The sequence below is a fragment of the Lepisma saccharinum genome, chromosome 27 (assembly GCF_977018435.1).
Source record: "Lepisma saccharinum chromosome 27, izLepSacc3.1, whole genome shotgun sequence".
NCBI classification, from domain to species: domain Eukaryota; kingdom Metazoa; phylum Arthropoda; class Insecta; order Zygentoma; family Lepismatidae; genus Lepisma; species Lepisma saccharinum.
Window position 1 is genome coordinate 16891954 of NC_139255.1, and position 16787 is coordinate 16908740.

The 16787-nt window shown below is 39.3% G+C and overlaps 1 protein-coding gene across 1 annotated transcript; it reads left to right on the top strand.

Annotated features, from left to right (window-relative positions):
• Positions 1–8426: 8426 nt before the first annotated feature.
• On the top strand, positions 8427–10158 carry LOC145980167 (uncharacterized). Its single transcript, XM_083113204.1, has 3 exons — positions 8427–8444; positions 9268–9494; positions 9936–10158. The coding sequence occupies exons 1-3, from the start codon at positions 8427–8429 to the stop codon at positions 10156–10158; spliced, it is 468 nt and encodes a 155-aa protein (XP_082969330.1).
• The last annotated feature ends 6629 nt before the right edge of the window (positions 10159–16787 follow it).

The window sequence follows — 16787 nt, forward strand, 5'->3', positions numbered from 1 at the left end:
AATGTTCTGTTGAAACGTTCCACTACACTTGCTTTCACAGGATAATTTGAAGCGATCGAAAAATTCACATTTTCATTTTTTAAAAACTTCTGGAATGTAGAATTTGTGAACTCCGTTCCTTGGTCGGTCTGTAGTGTGACAGGTTTTCGTCTGCTTTGTCCGAAAATATTTTTGAAAGCTTCGGTTACCGAATTGCTTGTTTTATTTCTTAGTGGTAATGCAAAGGCATATTTTGAGAAGACATCGATCACCGTCAGAAGATATCTGTATCCATCGTTATGTTTTTGTATCGATATCATGTCGTTGAGATCAGCTTCCCAAAGCATGTCTATGTTCCACACATTGTAATGATTTCGGGGGAACCTTTTCCTTGCAGGTTTGTGGAGAGTGTACGTTTCCTGGTGCATCAACCATTTTTTCACCGTATTGCGGGATATATTTTTATCCCGTACCGCGTTCCATAAACGATCTACAGATGAGAATGAAGCACGGTGTCGGGGATCGTAATATATTTTGGTGAGGATTTTATCGTGTTTTAACTTAGGGACTCCCATGACTGATCTCTCTGTCTACGGCTTTTTCTCAGAGGAACCAGCCTGTATGCGTCAGGTGTTCTCAGAAACGGTGTAGTTTTTCTGGAAACACGGACAGCCGCTTTCTTCTTCTTTTTCTGTTTCTGTCGATGAGACGGTCCAGGGCTTTCCGTTGGCGACGCTGAGAAGTTCAACGTCTTCGGATCAGGAAGTGTTTTTTCCTGACGTTCGTCTATCAAACGTTGAGCCGTAGATTGGTACTCGTCGATGATATTTTGTAACTGATGACGTGTATTACGGGGTAACGTCTCAGCCAGGTTCGGAGGAAAGAACGTCGATCCTGGCGAAATAGTAGAAGAACCGTCGTTATCTTGAACAATAGGAATTTGTAATGGTTCTTTGGATTTTCGACTCAGCCATAAATACTCGTCCAGTTCCTTTCTGTAAAGACGCCATTTCTGATCGTCTGATATATTTTTCATTTTCAGAATATCATTCATTGTTTTATCTAGAACGGATAATTTCTGAGTTACAGACGAGTCGGACCCACGAATACGTGCTAACTGTTCCGGTGAAAGGACGATCATCTTTTTGTAGGAAGATGTCATTTCTCAATGAGGAATGAGAGTACCGAGAAGACCCGATAACAAAGAACCTGGAAGTAAGGGTTGAAATCCGCCTTTTTGCACAAGAAGTTTTCTTCGTTTTTCGATGTTCACTTTCGGTTTCACGAGATTGCGTAAGACCGACTTGTAAGGTGTAAGACGACGTTTTGTGGACGGTTTAATTTTCACGTTTCCTTTTAAAACGTTCAGGCAGCATTCGCTGATGAAACGAATTGTCTTTTTCGGAGCACTTTTCAATAATGGTTTACGGATTTTGGTCGGTGAATTTTTCAACACGTGCAAGAAAGGTGAATGTTTCTTGAAAGAAGACGAATGTCTATTTCTGTTAGAACGTGATTTGGTACGTGTCTTCCTCGTTCTCCTCATCTCGATGTTTTAAACATTCCTGAGGAAGATATGCAGTTGAGTAATTCTGGTTAAAAATGTCTGTCTGATAACGTAAAGGATCCGGTGTTGACTGTGAAAGATCAATATACAAATAACTGAAAGGTTGAGTGGTAGCATCTATATATACTTTTTCGAGTTCCTTCATGCGGTGAGGATGAAGTTGTCGTGCAAACACTGTGAATTGGTTCATATCTCGCGGATTTTTAAAAATAACAAAATGCTTCACGTTCAGCGAAATGTCTCTGCAATTTTTCCCTTGATGAAAAAGATTCTGTGTTATGAACACCACCGAAATGTTTTTGTGATGACTGCCTTTTGTGAAAAGGTCGGCGACTTTTTCTCCTTGAGCAACCATCATAAGATCATCCAGGATTATGAGAGTAGGGGTTTTTCCGTTCCACGTCTGCCAATCGACGATCCCTTTATGATATTGTACATCTCGAAGATTTTGCGGAATACTGTTTTCCTGATCGTAACACCATACGATTTTCTTGACGGGTCCTTCGACAAGATGAACGATGGAGTCGACCATATTTGTCACAAAAGTAGTTTTTCCACTTCCTGATGCTCCGCAGACCATCATGGTGAAAGGATGGGAAAGTTTAGGAAACATGTTTTATACTGGAGATTTGAAGAAAAATGAAGATCTGGCACATTGTAAACACATTTTATACACTGACTGTCCGAGGAAGGGTTCAAACTCTGGACCGCTACAGACATATTTTAGTCAGCACAGTATCCGAAGGGATACGATAAATGTTCATCGTCGAAACGTCGTTTCAACAGTACCGGCTGAAACAGCTTTTTTTCATATGTACTCATTACTTGGAACTGTTTTGTTCTTCTGATCCTGAAAATATTTTCGACCATAACTTCAGGTTGCTCATTGTTTATCATGTCGCACATGGTATCAAAATTGACCAATTCCGATGTGGAGGTATTCAATGTGATTCCTTTCACTTTACAGATATATTGCGGTTCGGAGAACGGTTTTGTTATTTTCATGCTGTAACTTTTCGGTCCCGTTGAAACAAACTGTTCACAAACTGCATCGGGTCCGAAATCTGCCAATTCATCGGTGAGTTCTCCTAGTGCGTCACCTGTCTGGGGATGATATTTCATTTCAGGACTATCTACGTAAATTACAGAATCTGTATCACAATAACATATCCTGTCATTCAATTTTTCGAGAAGTTCATACAGTTTCAGACGAGCATGGCATGTTGTGAAGGCTCCGATAGGAACATTTACTTTCCTGTTCAGACTGACAGCCTCTTCAACATATTTCCAGTTCACTAAAACGGTGTCCTGATTGATGAATACGACTCCTCCAATCATTATATTTGGATCAGTCATTTTATCGAGAAAATCTTTCGATTCCTTGATGATGGTCGTCTGGGAAAGGTTGTCCCGTTGACAGAACTTGCCCCATAAAGTATTAAGGCAAAGTTTAGCCAGAGTACGTTTACCAGGATTGACTTCGATACTGTTTTCTTCCAATAGAATACCCTCCTTATCGAAATATTTCTGTATGTACTTCTTCTTATCCTCGTCGTTCTGACACCATGAAGGCCAACCGCTCGCTTCCTGTTTTATTTTCAAGAAGGTGTTGACATAACCAGCAAAAAGTCCTCCAGTTTTTGTGACAGGGTTGTACATCGATGTTTCATACTTCCACACTTCCGATACCGACAACACTTTGTAGCCTAAACTACAAGCCTTACGCACCTCGGCGATGACCCAAGTCCCCGAAAGTGCGCGTTGTTCATCGGAATGGCTGCATGTACCTTCACATTTTAATCTGACAGCACATTCGTTACACAAGACAAACATCAGTTTTCCATGCTTTTTTGTAGGTAAAACAGGATGTAAAAGGGCTTTTGGTGGCAGAACAGTACATTTTATGAGCCCCTCCATGTTCAAAATCTCATTTACCGAAGGAATAGAAGTTCCTAGAAATATGGTAGGATGTCCGACAGGATAGGCACAGTATTTGTTCACATAAGGGTACAAACTTGTAAAATCATAGTACTGTAATTTTTCATTTTCCTTGATTTCGTAATACGTCCTGACTGTTTCAACTCTTCCTCCATATAAGGCGTCTCGTGGATTTAAAGGAATGCAGCAAACGATAGGATGTGTCGATAGATGTCTATCGAGTTCAGGATCTGCTTGCAATATTTTTTTGAAATCGCATTCCCACATTGTGACAACATGGTATCCTTCAGAACGTAGAGCCGCAAGTTTACGACACGTTGTCTCGTATCTGAAGGCTGCAGTGTTCAACAAGTCACTATGTTTATCACTGTTACTATCCTGATCGGTTTCATCTTCTTCGTCACCTTTCGGATACATATCCCTGTTAATTGATATGCAGCGTTGACAACCATGCCAGTAGCAGCCCAGCGCCTCGTACACCGTCTGCGTCTCCTCGTGATAGCCGTCCACTCTGTAACGCCCTCCTATGACATATTTTTCACGAGTACGTCCACCGTGAAGAAGTATTACATCATTTTGTTCTTCCACGTAGGTTAACCATTTCAATGCGAACTTGGACATCTGATCTGCATGATGGTAACCTCCTTTAGGTATTATTCCTATAGTGTTAGCCGGCATAAATTTCTGCCTGTAAATTAGTGAACAGACAGATGCTATTGTGATGCAGTCCCTGAAAATGTCTATTTTGCATATGTCTAGAAAATTCTGTCTCAACTTTAGACATCCTTGTCTCAACAGGGTCACATCCTTAATGCAATATTGGAGAAGTTCGTTTTTGTTGTTAAAAGGTATATTATTTTCACATTGATTGTTGTACCAGAACATGAAACGGTGTTGATCTTCAACCGTTTTCATATATTCATATCCGTATGCAGAAGGAGGAGGTGGCGGTCCTATGTAATTTCTATTCTTGTAAGTGTTCCACAAATGCGGATAATATCCTTTCTGCACAGGTAAACCAAACAGTTTTGAAAATCCTGCAAGATTTGACTGAACATAGTTGAGACTGTCCACAAAATGGAGATTTTGGTATGTCATGCAGACAATTTTGGTTCCATCTAAGATAACACGAGGTTTCATTTCTCTTTCCAGCATTCTCCGTAATAGAAATGTACAATCGTAACCTCGTGCATTGTGTGCACAGATGGTTATATTGGTAAACTTATGTTGCAATTCGAGATACGACAGAAATGTATCTACAGGGTCATCCCAGAATATAAACTGCCTTGTTCCACAAACAGAACACGAAGCTGTTAAATCCTCTCTTTTGTGACATGCGTGACAGGCTGTCTGCACCACGATAAGATTCGGAACATGAAGAAAAGTTTTTTCTTTGTCAGAAAAAGGAATATCAGTGTAGCATTCGAAATCGTAAAACACAAATAGAAATTTTGAGTACTGTTTAGGTTTCGGTATAGGCATGTAGCAGAAATGATTTACAGGTTTCACACAATTACACACAGTACAATATTTCATGTTGCATCTATGTACTTTTTCATATCTATTGTTTGTGAGAATAATTCTGAAACATCGGGGACACTGTTGGATTTCGCTACAGACAGTACCGTTCCGGAATGGTGTAGAAACATGATTTGTGAAACACTGTTCATTTCTGAAATTTCGGTGACATGTCTGACATGTTCTACGGACACCCGGTTCAGGTACACACGGTGGAGTTGCACGACACATACAACATAATTGCTTACACATGTGACTATGAGGTTTACCGAATATGAGCTGGTTACACCCATGACATTCTTGGCTTGCTGCAAATGCTCCAACACGGTTCACTATCACATCATAATGTTGTCTGGCATTATCATACAGAAGGTATATAAATTTTGAAACATGTTCAACCTGTCCTTCAAACAGAACATCTTTAGCATCACGAAGATTGTTGTATACAATAATTTTATGATCTGTGAGAACTTGCTGAAATTTTCTCAGTTCAGGAATTCCGCTTCCGGCACACGCATTGTCTGTCAGATCTACATCTGCTTTCCGCATAAGTTCGAAAACAGGTTTAAGAAGATTTCTATTTCTTCGATACTGTGAATAGGACGGATCATTATCAGCATGGGCTTTTCCTATTACCAAAGCTTCAGCTAAACAGAGTGGTTTTTTCCTATTCGGCACACCGACGATACTCCTTTTTTGCGTGCTTAACATGTAATTAGGTAAACAATATGTTCGTTTACCTCCACCACCTCCGACAGGTATATTGACATGGTCGGCTCGCAAAATTAACCGATCTGTAGCCGTGAATGTTTTCGCACTCTGCAATATTTTATACATAATGTTCCACACCATATCACTGTGTAACTGGTCGCTTCTGTGCCAACCGACATAAATATCTTTCACGGTTGGGTCAGATATGTTAGAGAGAGTTAAACCTATCTTGTCTTCATCCTTGGTGTCTTTCTTAACATAGGTGAGAAGATTTTCAACACCTTCACGGATCCATGTGTGAGGATCGACATTTTCTGGAGGGTGCGAGAAACTGAATTCCACACGACGTCCTTTGGAACGGAATTTAGGATATTCACGTTCTTGAATGTTATGTAATATTATGTTCCCTATTTGTTCACGAGGTACTGTATCACGTTTTCTTTTCTTACCTCTTCTATCTGATACAGAAGCATTTTGGGATAACGGTTCTGCTGAGGGTTAAGGGTCCGGTCTCCATGACGGTCCTGGTAAAGGTTCCGGGTCTGATCCGGATGCGGTGTTTCTGGAAGTTCCTGGTGATGTGACGGCTATCTGCTTCTCCTCGGCAACTCTGGATACAGGATCAGGTGTCGATGACGGGCCTGGCGACTTTTCGGAAATATCTCTCCATCCTTCTCCGGTAAGATCGGGTACGAATGATGTCACGGTCTGTAGTAGACGGTCATATTCCTCTACTAGGGAGATACTTTCTCCCGCGATGATTTTTTGCGCGATGATCGTCAACACTTCCCGCAACTGTCCATGTGTTGTGTAATATCCATCACGATAACGTGCTAACAGATCGTCAGCGGATAACTGTACATCCATGATCGTACGATGACTGTTTCACGAACACTGTGTTGTGGAGAGAACGCTTTTCTTTATATACGCAAGCATGACAAAGCAGTTATTTCCGTTCCTAACGGTTCTGCTGGCTGATCTGTAAACTCACCGGAAACCTGTAACAGTCCTCTGGTAACCGTCTTCGCCTTTTCTGGCTGATATAAATGCTCATGTTAAATTCTCGGAAAAAGCTAACTGTCTTCACCAGATGTTTTCCTGGCTGATATCAAACCCATGTAAAATTCTCGGTAATAGCTAACTATCCTCACCAGATGTTTTCCTGACTGCTATGAAACCATCTAAAATTCTCGGAACTACTTAACACTCTTTTCCAAACGAGCCTAATGACGAGGTGAGATGACAATTAATTGTTTAATATTACGTAGTAACCGTCGGTGATGTTTACTGACACCTATCTGTTGTAGGTAAATTGAAAAACTCGAAAAACATGTCCGGAAAATTTCGAAGGGCCGTCCAGCCGTCCCTGATTGGACTAGAGTGAAAGCACTTGCAGATTCGGAATCTGTACGTCAACACCTTTAAATAGAGTATATGGACGGAGGTCTACGGTCAAAATAACAAAAACCAAGATGGCGGCCCCCATTGTCATGACGAGGTGAGATGACAATTAATTGTATAATATTACGTAGTAACCGTCGGTGATGTTTACTGGCACCTATCTGTTGTAGGTAAATTGAAAAACTCGAAAAACATGCCCGGAAAATTTCGAAGGGCCGTCCAGCCGTCCCTGATTGGACTAGAGTGAAAGCACTTGCAGATTCGGAATCTGTACGTCAACACCTTTAAATAGAGTATATGGACGGAGGTCTACGGTCAAAATAACAAAAACCAAGATGGCGGCCAAGATGGCGGCCCCCATTGTCATGACGAGGTGAGATGACAATTAATTGTATAATATTACGTAGTAACCGTCGGTGATGTTTACTGGCACCTATCTGTTGTAGGTAAATTGAAAAACTCGAAAAACACGTCCGGAAAGTTTCGAAGGGCCGTCCAGCCGGCCCCTAACTGGACTAGAGTGATAGCAATTGTAGATCCGGAATCTGTACGTCAAGAGTATGTGGAAGGGGTCTACGATCTGAAATACAGACACTCTACATTGTCGTCAACATGGCGGCCCTATTGTCCGGCCCTGTGTGATTTAACATAAAATTGATTTGCCATATCTGTGCATTTTCAAAGGGCGACTCCGACTCTGTCTGGCCCCGGGAAGAAATAATAGAAATAACTTTGCATTTTGAGAGGGGTTCGACTCCCCCCGTGTGTCCTAAAAACAAAAAAACAAACTGATTGCTTTAATTTTGTATTTTGCAACGAGTCCACTCAAACCCTGTGAAAACGAATTTTCCATATGTGTAGGTCGACTCTGATTCTGTTTATTTAAGAAACAAACGCAATTACAATAACGCTACATTTTCAACATCATCTATTTCACGATGTTCTTTCTCAGACGTTCTGTGAAGACTTAACAAGGAAGTTGGTTTTGCAATTATATCTCCATACTTTTATTATCTGTCTGGATGAAACAAGGAAGTACTATGTACATAACGTTATCAGAGTCAACCGGATGCAACAAGGAACTACTGTGAAACTCATCTCAGAACTGCAGGCCTCAGTCCCGCAATTTCCTCCTTGTAAATCTGTCATGATGTAATAAAGAACTCCAGTCACCGCAGTTTAATCTCTTCTACAGATTTCCGTGTAACACGCTTGCTAATGACTTAAGCATGTAAGGAAGTCTGCAGAACTTCTGAAACAGATTTTCCTCCACTCATTCTGTTACTTCGTGCTGAATCAAGAAGAACGTGCGATGGCTGATGGAAATTTGGTGAGTACCTATTTCATATTCGTATTAAAATAACATATTTTCTGTATACACCATATATTTTTATTACAAACAACTATTATACATATTTCATTATACCCATTAAATGCAACACCTCTCAATGTAGACGTTATATGTACAATCTCGGGTTCGATTCCTGATGGAAACCTATGGTTCTGTGTATAAATTTAAAATCAGATAGATTGTTTAATTATCCCACAACTGAACGAAACGTGTTAGTGTATTAGTAAGATTAGTAATGTTTATTCGTTCAGTTTTCTCTTTTTTAACATCTCCACCATCCGTTCCTCTAGCTCTTTCCCCGTTCCCCCTGTTTTCTTATTTTCTGCTCTTTCATTCCTTACACTTTTAAATAGTTCCATTAACTCGAAACAGATTCTTAACGATAAATGCGAGGGTACATATTGGACTCGCTGTATGTTTTCTACAAAATCACCAAACACTGCCGCGTTTCTTTTTTTTTTCAATAATGAAGCTGAATATTTTCACCAATGTGTCCACCTTCACTTCAAAATCTTTACACGTTTCTTCTAGTCGGTGCAATAAATCTTCGGACAACCCGTTTTCTTCGCAGAAATTGACGTAGCTGGCTACATGCTTTTCTACTTGTCGTGCGTGAACTTTGCTCCACAAATTTCTTCTCTCGTCTGTTGTAGTCCCTGTCTCCTCTTTTACGTCACCGAACAGTAGACTGAATCCTAGTGGCAGCGTAGTCATCTGAAAATAGACAGACAATATATTAGTTATATATATATTTTACACAAACTGTAATCACTGTTATATATTAATTCACACATATTTTCAGGAACGTAACATGCAGCAGGGGGAGGCTCTGCGGAATGCTTTTGATCAATATCAAATAGGAATAGAAGAACAAGAGCACTTCGCAGAGCTCACCAGGGATGTTAGGAGGTGCCTGGAGGAGCAGGAGGACATCCATCGGCAATACGAGCAGACGTTGGCCGTATTCGCACTTCGGCGTCGACTCAATCGGGAAAGAATGAACGACACTTTCCGTTATTATCGCCAAAGGTAATTATTTTAATTTATTTCTTATAACATTGTATATTTTGACATGGTCCGACAACCTATCGACTATCCTTGTAGCTCAATTATGGACAGATGGAAATTTAAATCTGAAAAATAAAATCGAAAAAATAAAATCGAAAATATAAAATCGAAAAATTAAAATCGAAAAACTAAAATCGAAAAATAAAATCGAAAAAATCGAAAAAGTTTAAAATGTTTTAAACAAGTTTAAAACGTTTTTGAACAAAATTGAAATAAAAGACCCTCAGTCACGATCCTGTTTCTCCCAGACCTCACGTTTCAAAATGCCCTCAGTTGCGGCCGGGTTTCACATGCATGTTCACCATTTTCCGATTATATATGTCACATACCACTTTTTCTTTTATAGCCAATATCTACATGGAACCGAATATATTTCTTTAATTATTATATATTGTTTTTCAGAATGGGTCGACGCAATGCTCGTAGGGCCGACAACCTGCTTCAACTGATACCTCCTGCGGTCCTCAGAGGTTATGTTCGTCCTCCTTCTCCTGCTCCGGAAGAGGAGGAAGATCCACCCCTCATCAATTTGGTGCAGCGGGAGGAGGAGGAGGAGGAGGACGGACATCGTACGCCTCCATTACCTCCACCAGAGGACCGGGAACAGCCAACCCCCCCACCATAGGCTGTACATCTCAAAAATAAACCTCTGCTGCCACAGGTAATGATTTTTATTTTCTCACCTTTCAAGCTGTATCGTTTTCTGCTTCCGACGTGTCAGTCTCCTCTATTATTTCGGGGAACTCACGATGTGGGCCTGTACCTCTCGAAAACTGCTCTTCAACTTTATGGACACTGGAAATAAAAGCATATTTTGATCTTAGATCGTTACGCCGTAACGGGTTGTAACAATAGTCGGCTAACTCTTCTAAATCTAATGCAGTACCTTTTACTCCTAATGTATCGCTTACCGACTCCTGTAGGGGTACACTACTGTTAAACCACTGAAATATTTCACCCAGTGATAACATAGACTCCCGATATTGTTTTCTAAATATCTGCATCAGAGTTGCAACATCACTATAATTCACTATCATGTATTTTTTGTGACACCCCACTCGGTACAGCAGGGGAATCTCCTCATTCAGTAAATGTTCCAAATTTTCGTACCGTGTCAATTCGACAGCGGCACGCCCACAATTTAAACTCTCATCCGTCATCATGATATATTTTGTAACCAGACAACGTGGAGGAACATGCAGATCGGATATATCTACATGTTCCGAATTTAGCTCCGATTCTGTCTCCATACAGATGCAATCTTTTGAGGAAATTCCCGATACTACAGTAAAAGGTCCTGCATTATATCCGTGAGATGCTATCTCACCGGCTACACGATTGCTCCACACATGGTACGGCAAATGACCGTATACAGGTGCTCTCTCGAAAAGGTAATGTGTCTCACATAATCCTGTTCTACGACTCTTGATGTACTGCATGCTGATCGGAAAACCATTACTTTCAAGTTCCATAAAATTCTCATTCACTAGATCTCTATTGTAAAATGTTATTAAAAGAGATTCCCTGTACCTTAAAGGACTATCAAAAACCAACACTTTGGGACTATTACTCTCAAATATTTTCGATTTAACACCATGCAGTCTTTTCGAATCGGAGACTGTTACAGGGTATGCAAAACACATTGCCTTCCTCGGAGAACGCTCTATGTAACCGTACAAAGGATTATACTGCATATTTTTATCAGCATCATGTTTTCTTTTCCTCAACGTTTCACCCCTACCACCACTACTTTTCTTTCCACAGCGTCTCAACTTCTCATATTTGTGTTGTGCAGCATTCTTTGCTTCCCACGATCTACGAAATTGCTGTTCCGTAAAATACTTAGGAACGCTCACGTACGGGCTGTCATCCTTAAACATTTCAGGCTGTACCGACGACCGTGGTGTCCGTGGAGGAGGCGGCAGTAGACGACTACTTCGTGATGTCGTCGTCGCTGGCAACAAATCTGGAGCAGCAGGTTTCATCCCCATTACACTGCCGACAAATTGCAATATCCAGCCCCCTATACCCATTTTACACTTCTACTCACCTCAAGATAACCCACTATATATATATATATATACCAGGTAGGATTGATCCGTTGAAACTGATCACTTTTCTCACTATAGTATCTGAAACTGGACAGGCGATTGTGCTGGCTGAGCTGTGGACTGTTATCCTGCAGACAGTTGTACCTCTTATGATGCATATCTGGTTCGTTCCTTTTTATATACCTTCCTCCCGACGACCAACACAGTCATATTCGTTACGTAATCTCTCGCGCAGAGCATCCAACGCCCACGTGCCTCTCCTATCTTCTTCCTGTCCTGGTACACTGTACACACTCAACTCTTCCGAGAATCGTATTTTTTTTACTCTGTATAATTTATCTACATCCGTCTTCTCCGGCAATATTTTCTCCTTATGCTCTTTCTCCATCACGTGCTATCTCACAAGCTTTGCAGATAACCCTCCTTCCAGCACAGCATTCAACAGACTTCTAAGAATACAACACACCATTCTTCTGTCACACTCATTCCGGAAACCCGTATCTCGACATTTCCAGACCACCGCTTTCATCCTGCTCATTTCAACCATTCCGCACATCATTCATCCGGTCCATGCATATCACTCTCAACCGTCCACGCACACACATATCGTTCACCAAATCCTGGAACCACTTAACGATAATCTTTCTCGCAACACCACACCGATTAACACCAGACATCGACCATTACTCATTCCCCGAAGCCCTACTCTCATCCCACACAATTTCTAGAACTCGAACACTCAACACTTCAACGGCATCTGCTCGAACATTCACCAGACCCTGAAATAATCTCCCGACAAAATTCCTTGAAACACAGCCCTTAAAACACTTGACTCAAAACTGCAAAAGCAATTACCATTCCAGACCATTACACAAACCACATCCATTACTTCTCACAACATTTCCTCGAACCAACACTCAACAAACTACATTTTCCAAGAACAGGCACTTAACCTTCACCGCACGCCTTAAAAGCCTCATCAACGCCATCTGTTTTCAGACGCTGGAAATTCCGAGAAAACCAACCGTCACCGGAAAATCGTCGATACTTTTCCACCTCCCCAACCCAAATTCCCAGAATTTCAGAATCATCAACGCCATCTGTTTTCAGACGCAGGGAATTCCGAGAAAACATCAACGCCATCTGTTTTCAGACGCCGGCGGGAAAAACCCGAATACTTCTCCTTCTCCCCAACAACCAATCACAACGCTCCTCACAAAATTAAGCCACGCCCCTTTTAAAACAACCCACCAATCAAAATCATCCACACATTTTCACCCCACCCATTTTATGACGTCATCGCGAACAACAATAACACTTGCTTGCCCACACAACTACATCATCAATTGATCTTTGATCGATCTTTTCCAATCAATTGATTTATCGACTTCAACGCCGGTGCATTACTACTGGCACACTATACCATTATTCCATAGAGTTGGTAACTTTTCTTCATTCCATACACTTAATATCAGCTTGTGCAACTTCTGTTTCAATGTTCTCCCTCCATTTTTAATTAATTCTGGAGGGATGTTCTGATCCTGCAGCTTTATTTTCTTTTAGATTTTGTATTATGTGGGTTATTTCGTTCCACGATGGAGGATATAGTTCTTGTTGATTATTGTCATTCTGTTCTATTGGTGCCTGCATACTTGTTGTTACATTATTATTAAGAATCTTTTTAAAGTATTCCTTCCATCTCTTTAGGACTAGTGCTCTTTCTGAGATGTATAAGGATACCTTCTGTATCTTTACACATCAATGGCATCCTTTTTGCTGTTGTTTAAAGGATTGTATCTCTTTGAAAAATTTTCTTGTCTCATTTCTCTTATAATTAATTTCAACTTGCCTTATTTTATCATTCAACCATTTCTTCTTCTTCTCTCTACACATTTTATTAGCTTCTTTTTTTTTTAAATTATATATTTCTTGCCCTGCCCTGGTCTTTATTTGCATTGCTCTCCTTCTTGCTTTGTTCTTTTCTTGAAAAATCCTTCTGCAATCTTCATCCCACCATTCATTTTTGGGGGTATTTCTTTCCTTTTGTATAACTTCTTTAGCTGCCTATTTATCGCAGTCTGTATATTACCCCAATCTTCGTTAACACTTTTGCTTCCCTGGAGATTTTTCAATTTTTCATGTAATACTGCTCGATATTCCTTCATTATTTTCGGGTTTTGTAGGTTTGGTTTATTCAATTTGCTTTTTGGCGAAGTTTTTATCTTATACATTTAGGGATTGCCTGTTTTAGGATTTCTCGCAAAAAAATGTGGTCAGAGTCAATATTTGGGCCTCTTAAAGATCTTACATCATTAATCAAATCCTTTTTGCTTCTGTTAATCAGGACATGGTCTATCTGATTAATTGTACTTTGGTCAGGTGATATCCACGTTCCTTTATGCTGGAATTGGATGCTCATAACCATCAGGTTATTTGCAGCTGCAAATTCACATATTATTTCAGCATTCTTACCTGTTACATCATGTAATGTGTGCCTACCTGATATTTTACTATATATTTTTTCTCTTCCCAACTTTGCATTAAAATCTCCTAATATAATCATCATGTCACTTTTTGGAACAATGTCTCTCATATTTTGTTCTGGAAAATTAAAAAATACAATAATATTTTTATGAAAATCAGTTCTGGATTGGTCTGTATAGAAAAAGAGTTTCAAGTGAGTATTAGCATTGAATGCGAATTTCTCGAAAAATCAATTTTTGATCCTACATTCGAAATGTGATAACTAAAACGCTTTTCTGTTACTGAAAAGCATAATAATTTAACATTTTAATAGAAATCATCTCTGGCTTGCTCAGCAGACTAAATTCCTTTCAAACTAATATTAGCATTGAACGCGAATTTCTCGAAAAAAATATGTATTCATCCTAGAGTCCAAATGTCAGAATTAAAACGCTTTTCAGGCTCTAAAAAGCATAGTAATTCAACATTTTGATGGAAATCAGTTCTGGATTGGTCTGTATAGAAAATGAGTTTCAAACGAGTAATATCAAAAAAAAAAGGTAAAGTGTTCCCCTGTGCATAGCACCACGCCATGAAGGCGTATAGAGGGTGTGGGGGAAACGCCCCACACTTTCTTGATCCGGTCGTTAGTGGGGGTGATGTGATCAGCATCACGCCCCTGACCGCCTTTACCCCCCAGGGTTTCCCCCAGGTACCCATGTTATTCGACGCTGGTTGTGCGCCGGGGCCGCTTCCACCGTTAGAAAAGTTCCCGGATTTGAACCGGCCGGGGATCGAACCCGGTACCTCTAGCATGGTAGTCAGACGCGTTACCGACTGAGCCACCGCGGCCACCTACGAGTAATATCATTGAACTTGAATTTCTGGAAAAATCAAGTTTTGATCCTTTACACGAAATGTCAGAATTAAAACGCTTTTCAGCGACTGAAAAGCATAATAATTCAACATTTTAAAGATCATCTCTGGTTTCGTCTATAGTGAAAATGAGTTTCAAACGAGCGTGAATTTCTCGAAAAATCAAGTTTTGATCCTATATTCGAAAAATCATAATTAAAACGAATTTGAGGTTCTTCATTTTGAATCGCTACAACTTCATGTATTGAAAGTTTTGGCCTTCTCAACAACATCTCTCCATTTTTTCCTATCCAGGATGCTCTTCGTCCAATTCTTTACTTTGATGTCTTTCAGATCTTGAATTATTTCATCTTTTAACCGTTTCTTTGGCTTGCCTATGGTTAGTATACCAAGTGGTTTCCATTTATATATTTTTCTCACTAATCTTTCATCAAACATTCTATTTTCGTGCTTAAAAAATCATAGTCTTTGTGATTTTATGTAATTTATGATATTTTCATTCCTGATTAACTTGTTGAATTCTTCCTTGGTTTGTATTCTAAAATTTCCATCAATTTCTTTCAAAGGGCCATAAATTCTTCTTAAGATTTTCCTTTCAAATATTGAAAGTTTCTGTTTGCAGGAGTCTTTGAGGGTCAAAGTTTCGCATGCATATGTGGTTATGGGTCTTATTATGCTATAATAAAGTCTCAGATTCGCAGATTTAGATATTAGTTTGCCCTTAAATAGGGTTAAGTTGGCAAAATATGCTTTATTACCTAGAATAATTCTCTCTCTCTAATTTCCTCTTCCATTGTGGGGTCGCCATTTACAACTGATCCAATATATTTGAAAGATCTCACTTCTTCTATTCACTTTGGTAAGGTGATATCCACGTTCCTTTATGCTGGAATTGGGTGCTCATAAACATCAGGTTATTTGCAGCTGCAAATTCACATAATATTTCAATATTCTTACTTGTTACATAATGTAATGTGTGCCTACCTGATATTTTACTATATATTTGTTCTCTTCCCAACTTTGCATTAAAATCTCCTAATATAATCATTATGTCACTTTTTGGAACAATGTCTCTCATATTTTGTTCTGGAAAACTAAATAATACAATAATATTTTTATGAAAATCAGTGAAGGATTGGCTGTATAGAAAAAGAGTTTCAAGTGAGTATTAGCATTCAATGCGAATATCTCGAAAAATCAAGTTTTGATGCTATAGGAGAAATGAGATAAATTAAACGCTTTTCAGTCTCTGAAGAGCATTATAATTCAACACTTTAATAAAATCAGTTCTGGATTGGTCTCTATAGAATATGAGTTTCATTATTCATTATTATATGAGTATTAGCATTGAACGCGAATTTCTCGAAAAATCAATTTTTGATCCTACATTCGAAAAGTGATAACTTAAAGCTTTTCTGATAATGAATAGAATAATAATTTAACATTTTAATAGAAATCATCGCTAGCTTGCTCTGCAGACAAAATTCCTTTCAAACTAGTAATAGCATTGAACGTGAATTTCTCTTTAAAAAACTATGTATTCACCCTATAGTCCAAATGTCAGAATTAAAACGCTTTTCAGGCTCTGAAAAGCATGATACTATAACTATTAAAAAAATTATATCTGGTTTGTAATGTATACAAAATGAGTTTCAGGTGAGTATTAGCATTCAACGCAAATATCTCGAAAAATCAAGTTTTGATCCTATAGATGAAATGTCAGAAATAAAACGCTTTTCAGGCTCTGAAAAGCATAGTAATTCAACATTTTAAAGAAAATCATTTCTATTTTCGTCTATAGAGAAAATGAGTTTCAAACGAGAGTATATTTCTCGAGAAATCAAGTTTTTATCCTATATTCGAA

Coding starts and splice junctions, on each gene's coding strand:
- LOC145980167 (XM_083113204.1), top strand. Junction 9,495..9,935: donor TTCCGTTATTATCGCCAAAG/GTAATTATTTTA, acceptor ATTGTTTTTCAG/AATGGGTCGACGCAATGCTC.